This window comes from Anguilla rostrata, chromosome 3 (assembly GCF_018555375.3).
Source record: "Anguilla rostrata isolate EN2019 chromosome 3, ASM1855537v3, whole genome shotgun sequence".
Lineage (NCBI taxonomy): Eukaryota > Metazoa > Chordata > Actinopteri > Anguilliformes > Anguillidae > Anguilla > Anguilla rostrata.
Window position 1 is genome coordinate 4480202 of NC_057935.1, and position 13212 is coordinate 4493413.

A 13212-nucleotide genomic window follows, 5' to 3' on the forward strand; every position below is an offset into this window, starting at 1 on the left:
GGAGTGTGGCACAGTGGGTAAGGAACTGCGCTTGTAACCGAAAGGTCGCAGGTTCGATTCCCGGGTAAGGACACTGCCGTTGTACCCTTGAGCAAGGTACTTAACCTGCATTGCTTCAGTATATATCCAGCTGTATAAATGGATACAATGTAAAAGTGCTATGTAAAAAAGTTGTGTAAGTCGCTCTGGATAAGAGCGTCTGCTAAATGCCTGTAATGTAAAAATAAAAGCGAATTGAATTGAACGTGTGGGCTGAGAGCCTGCGTCTTAGCAAAGAAATCACGATCGAGTTCAGAAAGTCATACTTGAACAGAACACTGTAGTGTAAGGAAAGTACGGAGGCACGTGCTAATCCACAGTTACGTGTAGGTGTTCGACAAAAAAATATAAATAGATAAAAGTGATGCTTGAACTTTGTCGAGGGCCAAATCTGAATGAGTTCAGAAAGTTTCGCTTCAACAGAACACCATAGTGTAAGAAAAGCATTTTATTTTTCTGATGGTTTTACAGAGGCATGTACAAATTCACAGTTAAGTATAGGTGTTTGGCCAAAAAAAGCAAAAAAAGATTTTGAGCTTTATTGAGGATGCAAATCTGAATGGTCAACCCCTGACATTGCTCAGGGGTTAGCCTATGACTGTAAATCCAGTAATAATAATGTATATCATTTCTTATTAAAGAGCGGGTTTAGCTTGTGATATAATAATATTTCATAGCGTTTTTATACAGCTTCAAGAGTATATATTTCAATGGTACTGAAAATCACCAAAACTCTCAGTTATATCTTTCACTGTTCAGAGTACATAATTTAATGAATTGAATACACAATAGTGACACTGCCTTAGATATCATCACAGTGATCTTTTGATCATGCCATGGTAAGACCGCACTCACAGAAATAAGATATAAAGGAATGGCCTCACCCATGTCACCATCACAAGTGGCTCATAATGGACATTTGACTCCCTTATATATAATAATCTGGTTTAGATCCAACTCGACATTCTTCGTTACAAAATGTATGTGTTACAAAGGGAGACTTTTTTTTATACAGACTGCGTGGGAAGAAACACAAAATGCGTCATCCTTTTGTTGTTGTATTTCTACGTCTTATTTTGTTTTGTGTGCTTAGTGTTAAGCCTGTGTGTTGTTATGGGAAACACTTCGTATTGCATGCGATTTGATGGAAAGCGCTATATAAATAAAGCTTGATTGATTAATTGATTGATTCGGTTTTTGCACATCAGTTTTGAGAGTGCGTGTCCTGATAATTGTGGGTGGGGGGGGTGGGGGTGTGGGGCAACACTGGTCACATTGTTTGGTTTGCCTTACTCCCTGAGCCTGTACTGATCCCAGGTCAGTCGACAGCGTGAGCTGTGACAGCTGAGCGATCCGTTGGAATGCTGATCAGAGGTCAGGCCCCGGGGGTGGAGGCGGGAGGGGCGGGGCGGAGGTTTACTTGGCCCGGGCGTTGATGAGCGTGATTGGCTGGAAGCGAGCCTTCATTTCGCGCGACATCTGACACCAGGAGCAGGGCCCGCAGAAGAAGGAATAGACGCAGTCGTTGCAGATGGTGCCCTGGCACAGGAAGGAAGAAGAAGAAAAAGGTCGGAGGTCAGCGCTGAACGCAACCGCAACCAAAGGTCTGTGTACACACACATATGCACCGGTGAGACATTACTGGTTAGACTCGAGATTTTTTAGCTGCGACCGCAGCTCTATAGCTCTGTCTGTCTGTCAGCTCTGTCTGTCTGTCGGTTGGCTGGTTGGTCGGTCCACAAAAAGTGTCCCAACCCGTAGCGGCCACAGTTTTCGCCCCAGGAGGCTGAAATTTGGCACGGACGTTGGTCATGACCGAAGGTAGAGCTGAGTAACTTTCAAGGCCGACTGACCGAGAGGGGGTGTGGAGATGGGCGTGGCCTATCACAAAAAGGCGCATAACTCCCGAATGGATTCACAGATTTGCACAAGGTTTTGTGGAAAGGTTGGTCATGAGCCAAAGAAGAGGTCACGTGTTTGTGTGAGGGTGTGAGGGTGTGTGTGTGGATGCATGCGCGTGTGCGGTCGCAGCTATCGCGGATTTGCGCTTGCTACACAGCCAATCCAGGACTTTGAATGAGCATCCCTGCGGCTGTTTTTGTCCCTACCGTGATGCCGTAGCGGTGGCGCATGGACGCCCTCAACGCCAGGGTGATGGGCGGTATGGCGCCGAAGCCGTCCAATAGTGGCAGGCAGAGGCACTCTCCATAGTCCTTCGCCGTCTTGCAGGCGAAACACGGGAAGCACCAGAACGCAAAGCAGCCTAAAGGAGATACAGCAAGTACGTCAGACTGGAGAAAGTACACACACACACACATATACACACACACACACACACACACACACACACACATATACACACACACACTCACACACACACACATATACACACACACACGTGCACACACACACACTCACACTTACACACCTACACACACACATATACACACACACACGCACACACACTCACACACACATACACACACACATATACGCACACACCTACAAACATACACACACATATACACTCACACCTACACACTCACACGTACACACACACATATACACACACACACACATACACACTTACATTGAGGTACATCATCGCAACAGTCGCAAATGCCAGAGCTCCATTGGTTGGAGTCAGTGGAAACCATAACAGGTTGCGGTTGCTGGACTACCATCATCGTCGTCATGGTAACTGGAAGTCTTGAAACAAGCAGAAAGGGGTGCTTTTATTTCCTCTGTCTGTACTGAGGGTTAAAAAAAAAGATTCCCAGAGGAAGACAATGGTAGATATTGTTCTTCGTTTACACATCAGAAGAAAATTTAACTCCACATGGAAACAGGCATTGGCTAGAGAGAAGCGCTTGATCCATCTGCTCATACTTGCTTCATATGACCAAAAGCTGGATTATGAATCATATTCTCATCACTACTGATTCTGCAATGGTCCAGGGACCGTAAGCATCATGTGTCATTGTGATGCGCAAACCATCACGATCTAAACTGGAAAATACACTGGTGACATCACAGGGCGTTCCTTCTCACTAATGGGTCCGTCAGAAAGTGCTCAAAGGTTGTTGGTTCAGTTGCCAGCCTGGGTGCTGCCAATACAGCCCTGAGAAAAGTATTTCACCTGAATTACCTCAGTAAATATCCATCTGTATGAAAGGATTGTGCATAAAAAATATTGTAAATCCCTCTGGAGAAAGATATCCGAGCTAAGTCTGCTAGAAGCCCAAAATGTAAATTAATTGTTTTCTGCAAGAGAGAGTACAGTTAAAGTGCACAAGCTGTAGATACAGCCGTGTGGCGGACCTATGTAAAAAAAATTCTCAGAATTCTTGTTGTTGCAGGTCATGGTTTTCTCCCCAATTTAGTCGTTATACCAATTCCCCGTGTGTATCACAGTCTTGGTAGATGCGCTATCCTCTGTTGGTCTGGGGAGGGTGTAGACTTGCCACATGCCTCCTCCGATACATGTGGAGTCACCAGCCGCTTCTTTTCACCTGATAGCGAGGAGTTTCACTGGGAGAGCGTAACGTGTGGTCACGCTATCTCCCCCAGATCCCCTCCCTGCTGAACAGGTGCCCCGATCAACCAGTCGCTAATGCAACGATCAGGACTCATACCCTCACCGGCTTCCCACCCGCGAACGCTGCCAATTGTGTTTGTAGGAACGTCTGACCAAGCTGGAAGTACCGCTGAACCCAGGACTGAACCCAGGTCTCTGCGGTGGTAGGCGAGTGCGTATGCCTCTGCACTACCCAGACAGCCTAGCATTACATTCCTTAACAAGATGGCGGACAGTCAACTGGAATGTCTGAAACGTGCAGGTTTGGGGAGACAGGGAGAAATGCCACCCCCAAAATTTTTCATGTGAATTGGCCCCTATACTAGCTAGTACACGCGTGAGACTCCGCCAAATTTGAAATGAAGCCTATGCCTCTGGTCTAATAACCAAGTTCTCATAACTTGCCGTGAAGCTGTTTTTCAAGACCTTTTTCTCCGTTATCAGTAAAGACCACTCACCTTTAAGAGGGTGACAAATTACTACTACAATTTTTATGCGGTGTCTTAAAAGGTGCATCGATTACCAAATAAAGGATCATAGTATTTACTTACACAAAACCATAGATGCACAATATTTTTGATACCAATAACATTATCAAACATACACCTCATCACACTGCCATTTTACTATCCCCAATTGTGACAAAGAGCAGATGGAGAACTCCCAGCTGTTATGCTACTATAATTACAAAGTCTACAAGTAAAAACAAAAAATGAAATAAAATGAAGTGTCAGATTGTGTCTTTGTTCCCTCATAATTGTTCTATGAAGTCACGTTTCGCACACAGCCAAAGACTATTGCTAGAAAGAACAACAGATTTGTAGTATACGGGAGCAGGATTTGTGCGCAGATCGATGTCAGTTATAACGCAAACTGCATTGCTATAGATCGACGGAAACGTCTGCCCAGCGTGTTCTACAGGCACCGCGTGTCATGCGAGCGTACAGGTGATGTCTTACCTGTGTGGCGTCGTCTCAACACATCAATGTCTGGCTCCTGAAATGAGGCCAGGCAGGAAGTGAGACTCTTTATCAGGAGTGTCAGTGGAAAGGCCTCAAGGCAGTAGGACGTCTTTGAAAAAATGAAAAACACCAAAACCAGCCGGTCCATCCGGAATACCTTAAAAAATATGAATGGCATCTTTCACCAGCACTTTGGAAAAACCTTCTCATCTGTGCTAATATATTTATTTAAAGGTGGGAGGTAGACAAGAGACAAGGCAGCAATCTGGACTTATGGTGTGAGAGCTGGATTTGTTCAGTCACATGGTTTTGGGTTGTGACCTCAAACAGATCGTTGTATTGCTGTGTATCTTCAGAAAAAAATTATTGAACCTCCTAATATCATCAGAGAGAAAAAAAAGCAAACATCTGGCTGCAAAACTACAAATTCAAAGACATTGTCTTGTATAAGGCTGTATTAAGGAGATAGTTACTGCTGATTGATTAATTGATTAGATTGGATAATTAACAGTAGAATAACATACATATCTCTGAAGACGTACTATAATTAATTTAGTACCAGGGATAACAATGCAGTCACAGAACCTATTTCCTCTGTGGTTTTTATTTTATTTCAATTTTTTGCAGCAAGATTGAAAGAATGCTAGAGGATGATAAGCTATATCATAATATGCTCTACAAGCGTGAAATTAATACATAAATCTATTTTTTTTAAACACAAAATAAAACAAGCTCTTCCTACTTTGCTCAGCGGCCAGTGTCTTACTTTGCCCCTGAAACTCCCCAGAGAGTCAGTGGGCCTTCTTTCCGTTGGTAAAACGTATTCAGTTTGTACCGCACCAGTATTTTTGAATGCGTTCCCCTGCTGTGCTTCTGTTATGCAGCGTTCTTAATGCCGGTTCGTGCTTTATGGCTGTGAGTATCTCAAAGAGAATTTATACGTGTTGCACAGATACACGTTTAACTGGGGAGAAATGGAACAGTGAGCTGAACTGCGCAGCTTTTCAAAATCGGGACCAGTTTTCTCTGCACAATGAAAGTTCTGTTTTCTCTGTATTTACAGAAGCGGCAGCAAGTTTAACCTCATTAAATGATAAACCTCGGGCAGTGCAAGAGGGATTCTAAGTTCATTTTGTGCTGTTTGAATTCTCTCTTTGAGTTATTTGGTAAGGCACTGTCATAACACTGTGTCATCATTTTGGTCACTTTGTCAAGGCAATCATTGAATTAACCTTTTCAATGACATCCAAGGTAAGGTGTCCACCTGATACAATGCAATCTAATTTACATCCTAAATATTGTAACAGAACATTTTCCTTTACTCTTACTCCATTAAACAAAAAACAATAATTTAGATTTTTCTAAAAAAATATTATCTCTGTTGCCATGCAGATTATATTATATTTTGTCTAATCAAAACAGAGAATATTTAATTGTCAGACATCGACTTGTTAATGTTGGTAAGGTCATTGGTACCCACAATCTGTCCTCCAATTTCTTTGCTCTTAAGCGGCAGTTTCTGAGTATAGAAACAGAAGGCATGAAAGGGTTAAGTTTATGCCATTGATGTGCAGATAAAAATCAGCGGTCCAAGGATGTAACCTTGAGTGACCCCAGTTTCTGAGAAAAAAAACACATTCTGAAGGGAGAGTATTGCACAACAAAGCTGTCTTCGTAACTATAACTGACACTACCGGAGTTCTAAGGCCAAGTCGCCATTTTCTTTGGCATAAATGAAAAGGAGACTGACATTTTGACCCTAAGGCTGTGACAAAGGCCAAAACAGGTAAATAATGGCCTCCAGTCTGAGTCTAAAGCCATGACGTTATCTGTACACTTACTATTGTTAGAATGCGTACACACCAATAGCACTAACAAAAGGAATTTGACTGTCTATCTAATGCCACCAGCCAATGGAATTTGACAGTTTATCGAATACAGTCAACTGATGGGACTTTATTAATATTATTATGATAGTCCTAGTAATGTTAGCTGCACGTCCAGTAATAAAAGTGGTGTTCCAGAGGAAAAGGTTCAGCAGCGATGTGGTATAGTCGGTCAGATTTCTTATTTTGTTTGGTCCGATTTTAAGAGCCGCGCGCAGGAAACGGATGAGAACGCAAAAACCTTTCAGCCCTGGAATCAGGCTAACGCCAAACAGACGAACGAGGGAGCAGAGAGCCAACGTCAGCATCCTCACGGACAGACTCGGCAGTCAGTTTCAAACCCTCGGCGGGTGGGCGCATCGCCGCAGAACACCAGCGTGAAAGCGATGTTTACCGTTTGCACTATGTTTATGTTATGTCTGTTATGTTTTTTACTGCACTATGTTTATCTTACTTTATTTATCTTATTTTATGTTCACTGTTATGCACCACCTGACCAAAACAAATTCCTTGTATGTGTAAACCTACTTGGCAATAAACCTGATTCTGATTCTGATTCTGATAGAAACACACTGTGAATTGACGAAAATAAATAAAAAGAAATAAGATAAATTGAATCGGCATCCGGTGAAAATTAAAGGTGGTGGAAATGAGAAGCCCCGAGCGACCAAACCAGCCGAACCCGCCACTCCGCGGTTTCCGGGCCAACCTGTGACACGGATGAAAGCCCTAAAATATGAGCTCCTCACTGCATCCACGCCTCTCTCCTCCCTCTCCCCTCTCTCACCCTCCCACTGCATTCCTCTTTTAAATTCCGTCACGTCTCGGCTGGCCTCATTCCAGTACGGCGACCAATCTGTATTCCCAGGCATTCCCATGGAGTTGTCGCCCAGGGTCCCAATATCTAATCTTTTTTATTTATTTATTTTTTTTATTTTTTTACAGCTTTCAGGAGACAAATGTCCGCGGAGACATGCAAAGTGCAAGAGGACGTGCCAGCAGGACAGATGATGTTTTAATTAGAAAAGTACAAAACAATTATAATAATACGTTTATCATTCGTGTGATGATTCTTAATAGATATCAGCTTCAAGGTAAAACGCTGTAATAAGGAGACACTTCAGAAAACTCAGGTAGGGTGGGAGGAAGGTGTGGGGGCTTGGACAGGTAAGGGCTGTAGGGGGGTGGGGGGAGGGTAGGGGGGGGCGTATTAAGGGGAGAGGTGATGGCAGATTGTAGCTTGAACCCTTCTCCTGAAGTTCAGGGAAGGAGTGCACGGCGCTTCATCTCGCGAGAGATCTGACACCAGGACAGGGCATAGCAACAGCAGCCATAGAAACAGTCGCTCCAGACATTGCCCTGGCGCAGAGAAAAAACAGGGGAATTGCACAGTCAGCTCTACATTAAAACATAAGACACAGCACAGCACAGCACAGCACAGCACTGCAAAGCATACTGTGGAACAACACAAGACAGCTCGATCTACCTCCATGCTATACACAACAAGGCACAGGCCAATACAGTGTATGTATGGCAGACAGGTTTGACTATGACCCCCGGGGCCCCGTTTCACAAAGCAGGATTACAGAGTTAGCTGGATAACTGCACCGAGTAAAACCCGGAGCCTGGCAAAAAATCTGGGTTAAGGACTGCATTAAAAAAAGAGATGTTCCGGCTTTCACTCAGCGGACTGGATTTCACGGGTGCAGTCACACGGCCAGCTCAGCAAGCCTGCCTCCTGAAATGCCCCCCCGCCCCCCCCGCCCAGGCCCTGTTTTACAAAGCAGGATTCCCGAATCAGGTGGACAATTGCACGGCGTTAAAAAAAAAATATTGCATTTAAATATCGTTTAAAGCACTTTCTCCTTGCCCAGTGATCCTTGTTGACTGTTGTTGTTGATGCGCTGTGTGTGTGTGTGTGCATGTCTTTGTATTGTGGACATTTTTAAATGTAGAGATCCAGATTTGTATATTTAGTTACGTCAATCCAGTCTAGGACCCCACTGAAAATGAGCCAGCTACTGCTGGCTTAATGGGTAATCCTTGCAGCACTCAATGCTTTACGAATTGTTTCTCATTTTAACATCTCACTTTTTACAGTAGTCCTCCTTTTAGTATTGTTTTAAGTAAGTGTATTTGTGCTATTTTGTCATTTTTATATGATGAGTGCAAATTCAAATCAAATCAAATCAAAACCAAGAACAGCCCTTTTTTTTTTTACTCCAGCCCACGTTCCAGATTTGGGAGGGCTCCGGGTTTTACTCAGCGCAAGTTATCCAGCTGACTCAGTTACTCTGCTTCGTGAAACAGGGCCCCGGCTGCAGATGTGAAGAGGCGGTAGTGCGTGTAAAACACAAGTCATCCTGAAGAGCGGGGAATATACACAGAGAATGCTGAGAATCCTCATCATCATCATCATCATCATCATCACGGCCACGCTGAGCCTTCTGGTAATCCTGCCCGATGACAATCTCTATTCCTGGCGATCGCGATCTCCCTTGCCTTCCCGTCTGCTCACACCCCTGACAACGTAAGCCTTGGCGTGTAGGGCTGGTCGTGGTGGAACGGTGAAAGCGGTAAAAGCCAGAGGCGAATTTTTTCCTCCAGATTCGGCCCGGCTGATCATCGTCATTCCAGCAACAGGAATAAAAATAGCATAAATATACGTTTTCAGAACAGATCAAATAAACCCATTTCAAAGGCCGAAAAAACCAGTAGTGTTCTGCGCTGCCAGTAATCATATAATTCTGTTAAATAGTGGTGTGTTCGTTGATACGCTGCTCAGCTGGTTTAGCCAGTTTATGAGCACTGGGGTCGTGCAACTCTGTGACAACGTATTTTTTTTACCGAGCGGTCGTGTTTGTGCCGACTTAAAAAAAAGGTCGGATATCAATTGTACGAGAAGGAAACACTAACCTGCAAATAAGAATTCAAGTTAAAACATGATTACTGTACTCCTTGCTCTCCCCACCCCCACCTCACCCAAACCAACCCAACCCCACGCCCACACCACAGTGGCTGAATGACAGTTCTTTGAAAGAGTCTTGTTCCAACACAAGAGCACTGAAGCGTATCAAATTAATGCCGTGGAAAACCCGTGACAATCATGCCATTGTTATACTGGAAATACCTGAAAATAAGCCGCCTTTGACCTACCAGCCCAGCCAAAACGCTTGTCTTTCCGTGCGAGGATGTGCCCCATGGCCCATAATCGAACCCTGCCCATGCAAGTCCTCCTTAACCCCAGGGAGGGAGAGTTTTGGTCCTCAGAGGTTTCCCGAGCTCAGCTCGCAAGACAGACCGCTCTGGTCAGCAGCCAGCGAACACAAAATGTTCTCACGACGGTCACTGGAATGCTGTTTTCTCAATGCTGTAGCATTGCCACAACATTGCAGCAACATTTTGAGAATGCTTTGCGTGAGCTGGGTAGGGGTGCTTTCAGTGCGCAAGAAGGAGCGATGGCAATAGGTGACATTTTAGGAAGAGTCCACAGTACTGACCAGTTGCTTCCGTTGCCTAAATCTGATATTCAAACTGACCGGTTGCTTCCATTGCTAAATCTGATAGTCAAACTGACCGGTTGCTTCCATTGCTAAATCTGATAGTCAAGCTGGCCAGTTGCTTCCGTTGCTAAATCTGATAGTCAAACTGACCGGTTGCTTCCATTGCTAAATCTGATAGTCAAGCTGACCAGTTGCTTCCGTTGCTAAATCTGATAGTCAAACTGACCGGTTGCTTCCATTGCTAAATCTGATAGTCAAACTGACCGGTTGCTTCTGTTGCTAAATTTGACAGTCAAGCTGACCCGTTGCTTCTGTTGCTAAATCTGATCTTCAAACTGACCAGTTGCTTCTGTTGCTGAATCTGATAGTCAAACTGCAGACCGCTCCGTGGACAGGCAAGGCCATGCGGGTTATTTCACGTGCAAATGGTTTCTTGTTCGCTACCCGGAGTAATGTATCATGGTCTTGAAGACTTTTTAAACGTATTCGGAGGGAGTAAAATCTCCTCTCTAGTCACTGGAGTTTAACTGGAGGTGTGGATCAAGTCGTTAGAGTGTAATTACTCCGCGATCAAGGTCGTTAGATTTTAAAATTACAGCTGTGATCCATGGGGTTTTAGAGCTCAACTGGAACTGTGAGTTAGGTTATTACAGTTTATGTTTTCAATTAGCTCTACGATCCAGGTCACTGTAGCCTAATTAGAATGGCGATCGCGACTTCTGGAGTTTAATTGGAGCTGTGATGGAGGTGGCTAGGCTACAGTTTAATTATAGCTGCGATTCAGGTCATTAGAGTTTACTCAGAGTTGTCATGCAGGTCATTATAGCTTAATTAAAGTTGTGATCCCGGTAACTGGAGTTTAATTAGAACCACAATTCAGGTTGATGGGGGTTTAATTAAAGGCTAGACGCAAAAGTGCAACCGTCTTTGTCTTTGTCACAACCGACGTGACCCTACAGCGTTGTTGCGAGTCGTGACTTTCCCTATCACTCTGAAATCTCTCTGGTCCTTCGTACCCATGATAAACATTGCCTGTTGTGGTTCCGGATGGGGGCGTTCAGTGACGCTGTGCTTACCGCGCTACCCGTATTTTATACTCGCGATCGCATCACTCTCCGCGCGTGAAGACGATATGAGCAAGCTGGTAAACTGCAGATCCAACCGCCTGATAGCCTTACTTGCGCAACGAGGAGGCGATAGCGGTGACTGTCAGCAGTTCAGATGCACGCAGCTCCGCGGCTAATTGACTGAACACTGAAAGGTGTGCAGGCTATTAAGCGTTTCCTCTTTCCAGTGCATTCCTCCATCACGTACCCAGGACTTCCGCAGAATATACGCCGCAATAGTTGACCTATTACCAACGGTATTGGAATTCCACCGGAATTAAGAATTCAGAACCGTGTTCGAGGGTATATTAAAAAAAAAAAAAAAAGCGGTTAAACGGGTTAACAGGTGGGTGAAACGCCCGCGGAGCGTTACCTTGATGCCGTACCGCGCGCGTACGGTGGCCCGCATGGCCAGGGACGCGGACGGGACGCACCCCACGCAGTCCAGCAGCGGCAGGCACGGACACGCCCCCACGGCACCCGTGGTCTTGCAGACGAACACCGGGAGGCACCAGAGAGCAAAACAGCCTGGAGAGGGAGGGAGGGAGAGAGAGAGGGAGAGAGAGAGAGAGAAAACAAAACACACCCACACAGGGCAAGAGGAAATTAACAGCCAGGCACGCACACATGCGCAGACACACACGCACACACACGTGTGCACAAGCATGCACACACACACACACACAAGCACAAACGTTTATATATTTATACAAATAGACATAACACAAAGGCAAACAAATACATACAGTTCAAAAATCATACAGACAAACACAAAAAGAGACAGACAGACAGACAGACAGATAGAAAGGTGCAGGTTGACTAACCCAGACAAGAACAACAGGAAATATGCTGACATAGATCTGAGCCATAGATATAATCATGCAGTTAAGACACAAACTCAAACGGAAGGGCCCAGGTGGGTAGAATCACAGACAGAAACAGAAATAGAAGGGCCCAGGTGGGTAGGATCACAGACACAAACACAAACGGAAGGGCCCAGCTAGGTAGAATCACAGACAGAAACAGAAATTGAAGGGCCCAGCTGGGTAGAATCACAGACAGGAATTGAAGGGCCCAGCTGGGTAGAATCACAGACAGAAACAGAAATCGAAGGGCCCAGCTGACAGACAGAATCACAGACAGAAACACAGACACTCGACTCAGAGGCAGGGGACTCACAGTCCCCGACGTCGCTGCAGCAGTCGCACAGCCCGGTGCTCCACTGCCCCGGCTCCGGCGCTCCCCCCGGCTGCGACTGAACCACCAGCGGCTGCTGCAGCTCCACGTCTCTCTCCATTCCACCCTGTGGCCAGAGGGAGACCGCCTAGTGTCTAACCTGCAGTCCAAGCTAAAACCCCTACCCCGTTTGGGCTCTGTAAAGGTGCTATATAGGCTATATAAAATTTATTATTATTATTATTATTATTATTATTATTAAGTGCTGATTGGGCGATGTGGAAACTGGTGTTCCACAAGGTTCTGTGCTTGGGCCTCTGCCATTTTGTGGGTACACGCTCCACCTTTAACTCCAGATATATTGGTGCCTCAGCGAGATTCAGGCATAGACGGCAACATACTGTCTGGTGCTTAGTCCTCAAAAGGCAGGAGGCTGTCAGCTGTCTCAAAGTGCAGACTGAGTGAATAGCCATGCGCAGACATCCCCTTTCAGTGAGTCAAGGTGTAATGATAACAAATGTGTGATTAGATCATTGCTAAATGAACATTCTAATGCTGATGCAACAATCATTACAAGTAACCGAAATGCAATTTAGAGTTCTAGAACACTAACTTAGAATTTTGAAAATAAAAAATTCCAAAAAACCTACTCTTCAAATGGTTAATGCTTTCAAGGGAGCTACACCTTCCAAGTAAGAAAACACAATAGATTAGTAAAGTTGTCAGAAAAGATAAAACCAAGAGAACCCATCTCACACAACCACGGAAACATACCTGTCAGTGGAGCTCACTGGCGACGGGACTCCGACCTGTGGAAGAGGTGAGCCTGGATCCGGAGTCCCGTGTGAAGGGTCGATTGGGTACAAGGGGTCCAGCCGTTCTGCGGTCCGCACCGGAGAGGCGGACCAGACTGACGGAAGGGAAGGAGCTGACGGCTGGGAGCCGAGTCGAGTGAGCCCAGCG

At 45.2% G+C, this 13212-nt stretch overlaps 2 protein-coding genes across 4 annotated transcripts; both read right to left on the reverse strand.

Annotated features, from left to right (window-relative positions):
* Positions 1 to 469: 469 nt before the first annotated feature.
* LOC135249906 (cornifelin homolog B-like) lies at positions 470 to 5066 on the reverse strand. Of its 2 annotated transcripts, none has more exons than XM_064325593.1 (4): positions 4576 to 5066; positions 2630 to 2792; positions 2148 to 2302; positions 470 to 1578 (listed from the first exon to the last, which is right to left on the reverse strand). In XM_064325593.1, exons 2-4 carry the CDS (start codon positions 2733 to 2735, stop codon positions 1456 to 1458), a joined length of 384 nt encoding a protein of 127 aa, XP_064181663.1. In that variant the 5' UTR covers positions 2736 to 2792; positions 4576 to 5066; the 3' UTR covers positions 470 to 1455. The 2 variants fall into 2 exon arrangements, with proteins under 2 accessions (XP_064181663.1, XP_064181662.1); XM_064325592.1 differs by having other exon boundaries at positions 2630 to 2748; positions 4576 to 5065.
* A 2398-nt stretch (positions 5067 to 7464) lies between these two features.
* On the reverse strand, positions 7465 to 13212 carry LOC135249907 (placenta-specific gene 8 protein-like). Of its 2 annotated transcripts, none has more exons than XM_064325594.1 (4): positions 13059 to 13212; positions 12253 to 12376; positions 11447 to 11601; positions 7465 to 7823 (listed from the first exon to the last, which is right to left on the reverse strand). In XM_064325594.1, the coding sequence occupies exons 2-4, from the start codon at positions 12368 to 12370 to the stop codon at positions 7725 to 7727; spliced, it is 372 nt and encodes a 123-aa protein (XP_064181664.1). In that variant the 5' UTR covers positions 12371 to 12376; positions 13059 to 13212; the 3' UTR covers positions 7465 to 7724. The 2 variants fall into 2 exon arrangements, with proteins under 2 accessions (XP_064181664.1, XP_064181665.1); XM_064325595.1 differs by having other exon boundaries at positions 13024 to 13211.

Bases quoted from the DNA above. Each gene is read 5' to 3' on its own strand.
- LOC135249906 (XM_064325593.1), bottom strand. From the start codon at position 2,735: ATGACGACGATGATGGTAGTCCAGCAACCGCAACCTGTTATGGTTTCC. The intron at 2,303-2,629 runs GTAAGTGTGTAT...TATCTCCTTTAG, and splicing joins TTGCGATGATGTACCTCAAT to GCTGCTTTGCGTTCTGGTGC. The intron at 1,579-2,147 runs GTAGGGACAAAA...TTCCTGTGCCAG, and splicing joins GCCACCGCTACGGCATCACG to GGCACCATCTGCAACGACTG.
- LOC135249907 (XM_064325594.1), bottom strand. From the start codon at position 12,370: ATGGAGAGAGACGTGGAGCTGCAGCAGCCGCTGGTGGTTCAGTCGCAG. The intron at 11,602-12,252 runs GTGAGTCCCCTG...CTCCCTCTCCAG, and splicing joins CTGCAGCGACGTCGGGGACT to GCTGTTTTGCTCTCTGGTGC. The intron at 7,824-11,446 runs GTAACGCTCCGC...TCTCTGCGCCAG, and splicing joins GCGCGCGGTACGGCATCAAG to GGCAATGTCTGGAGCGACTG.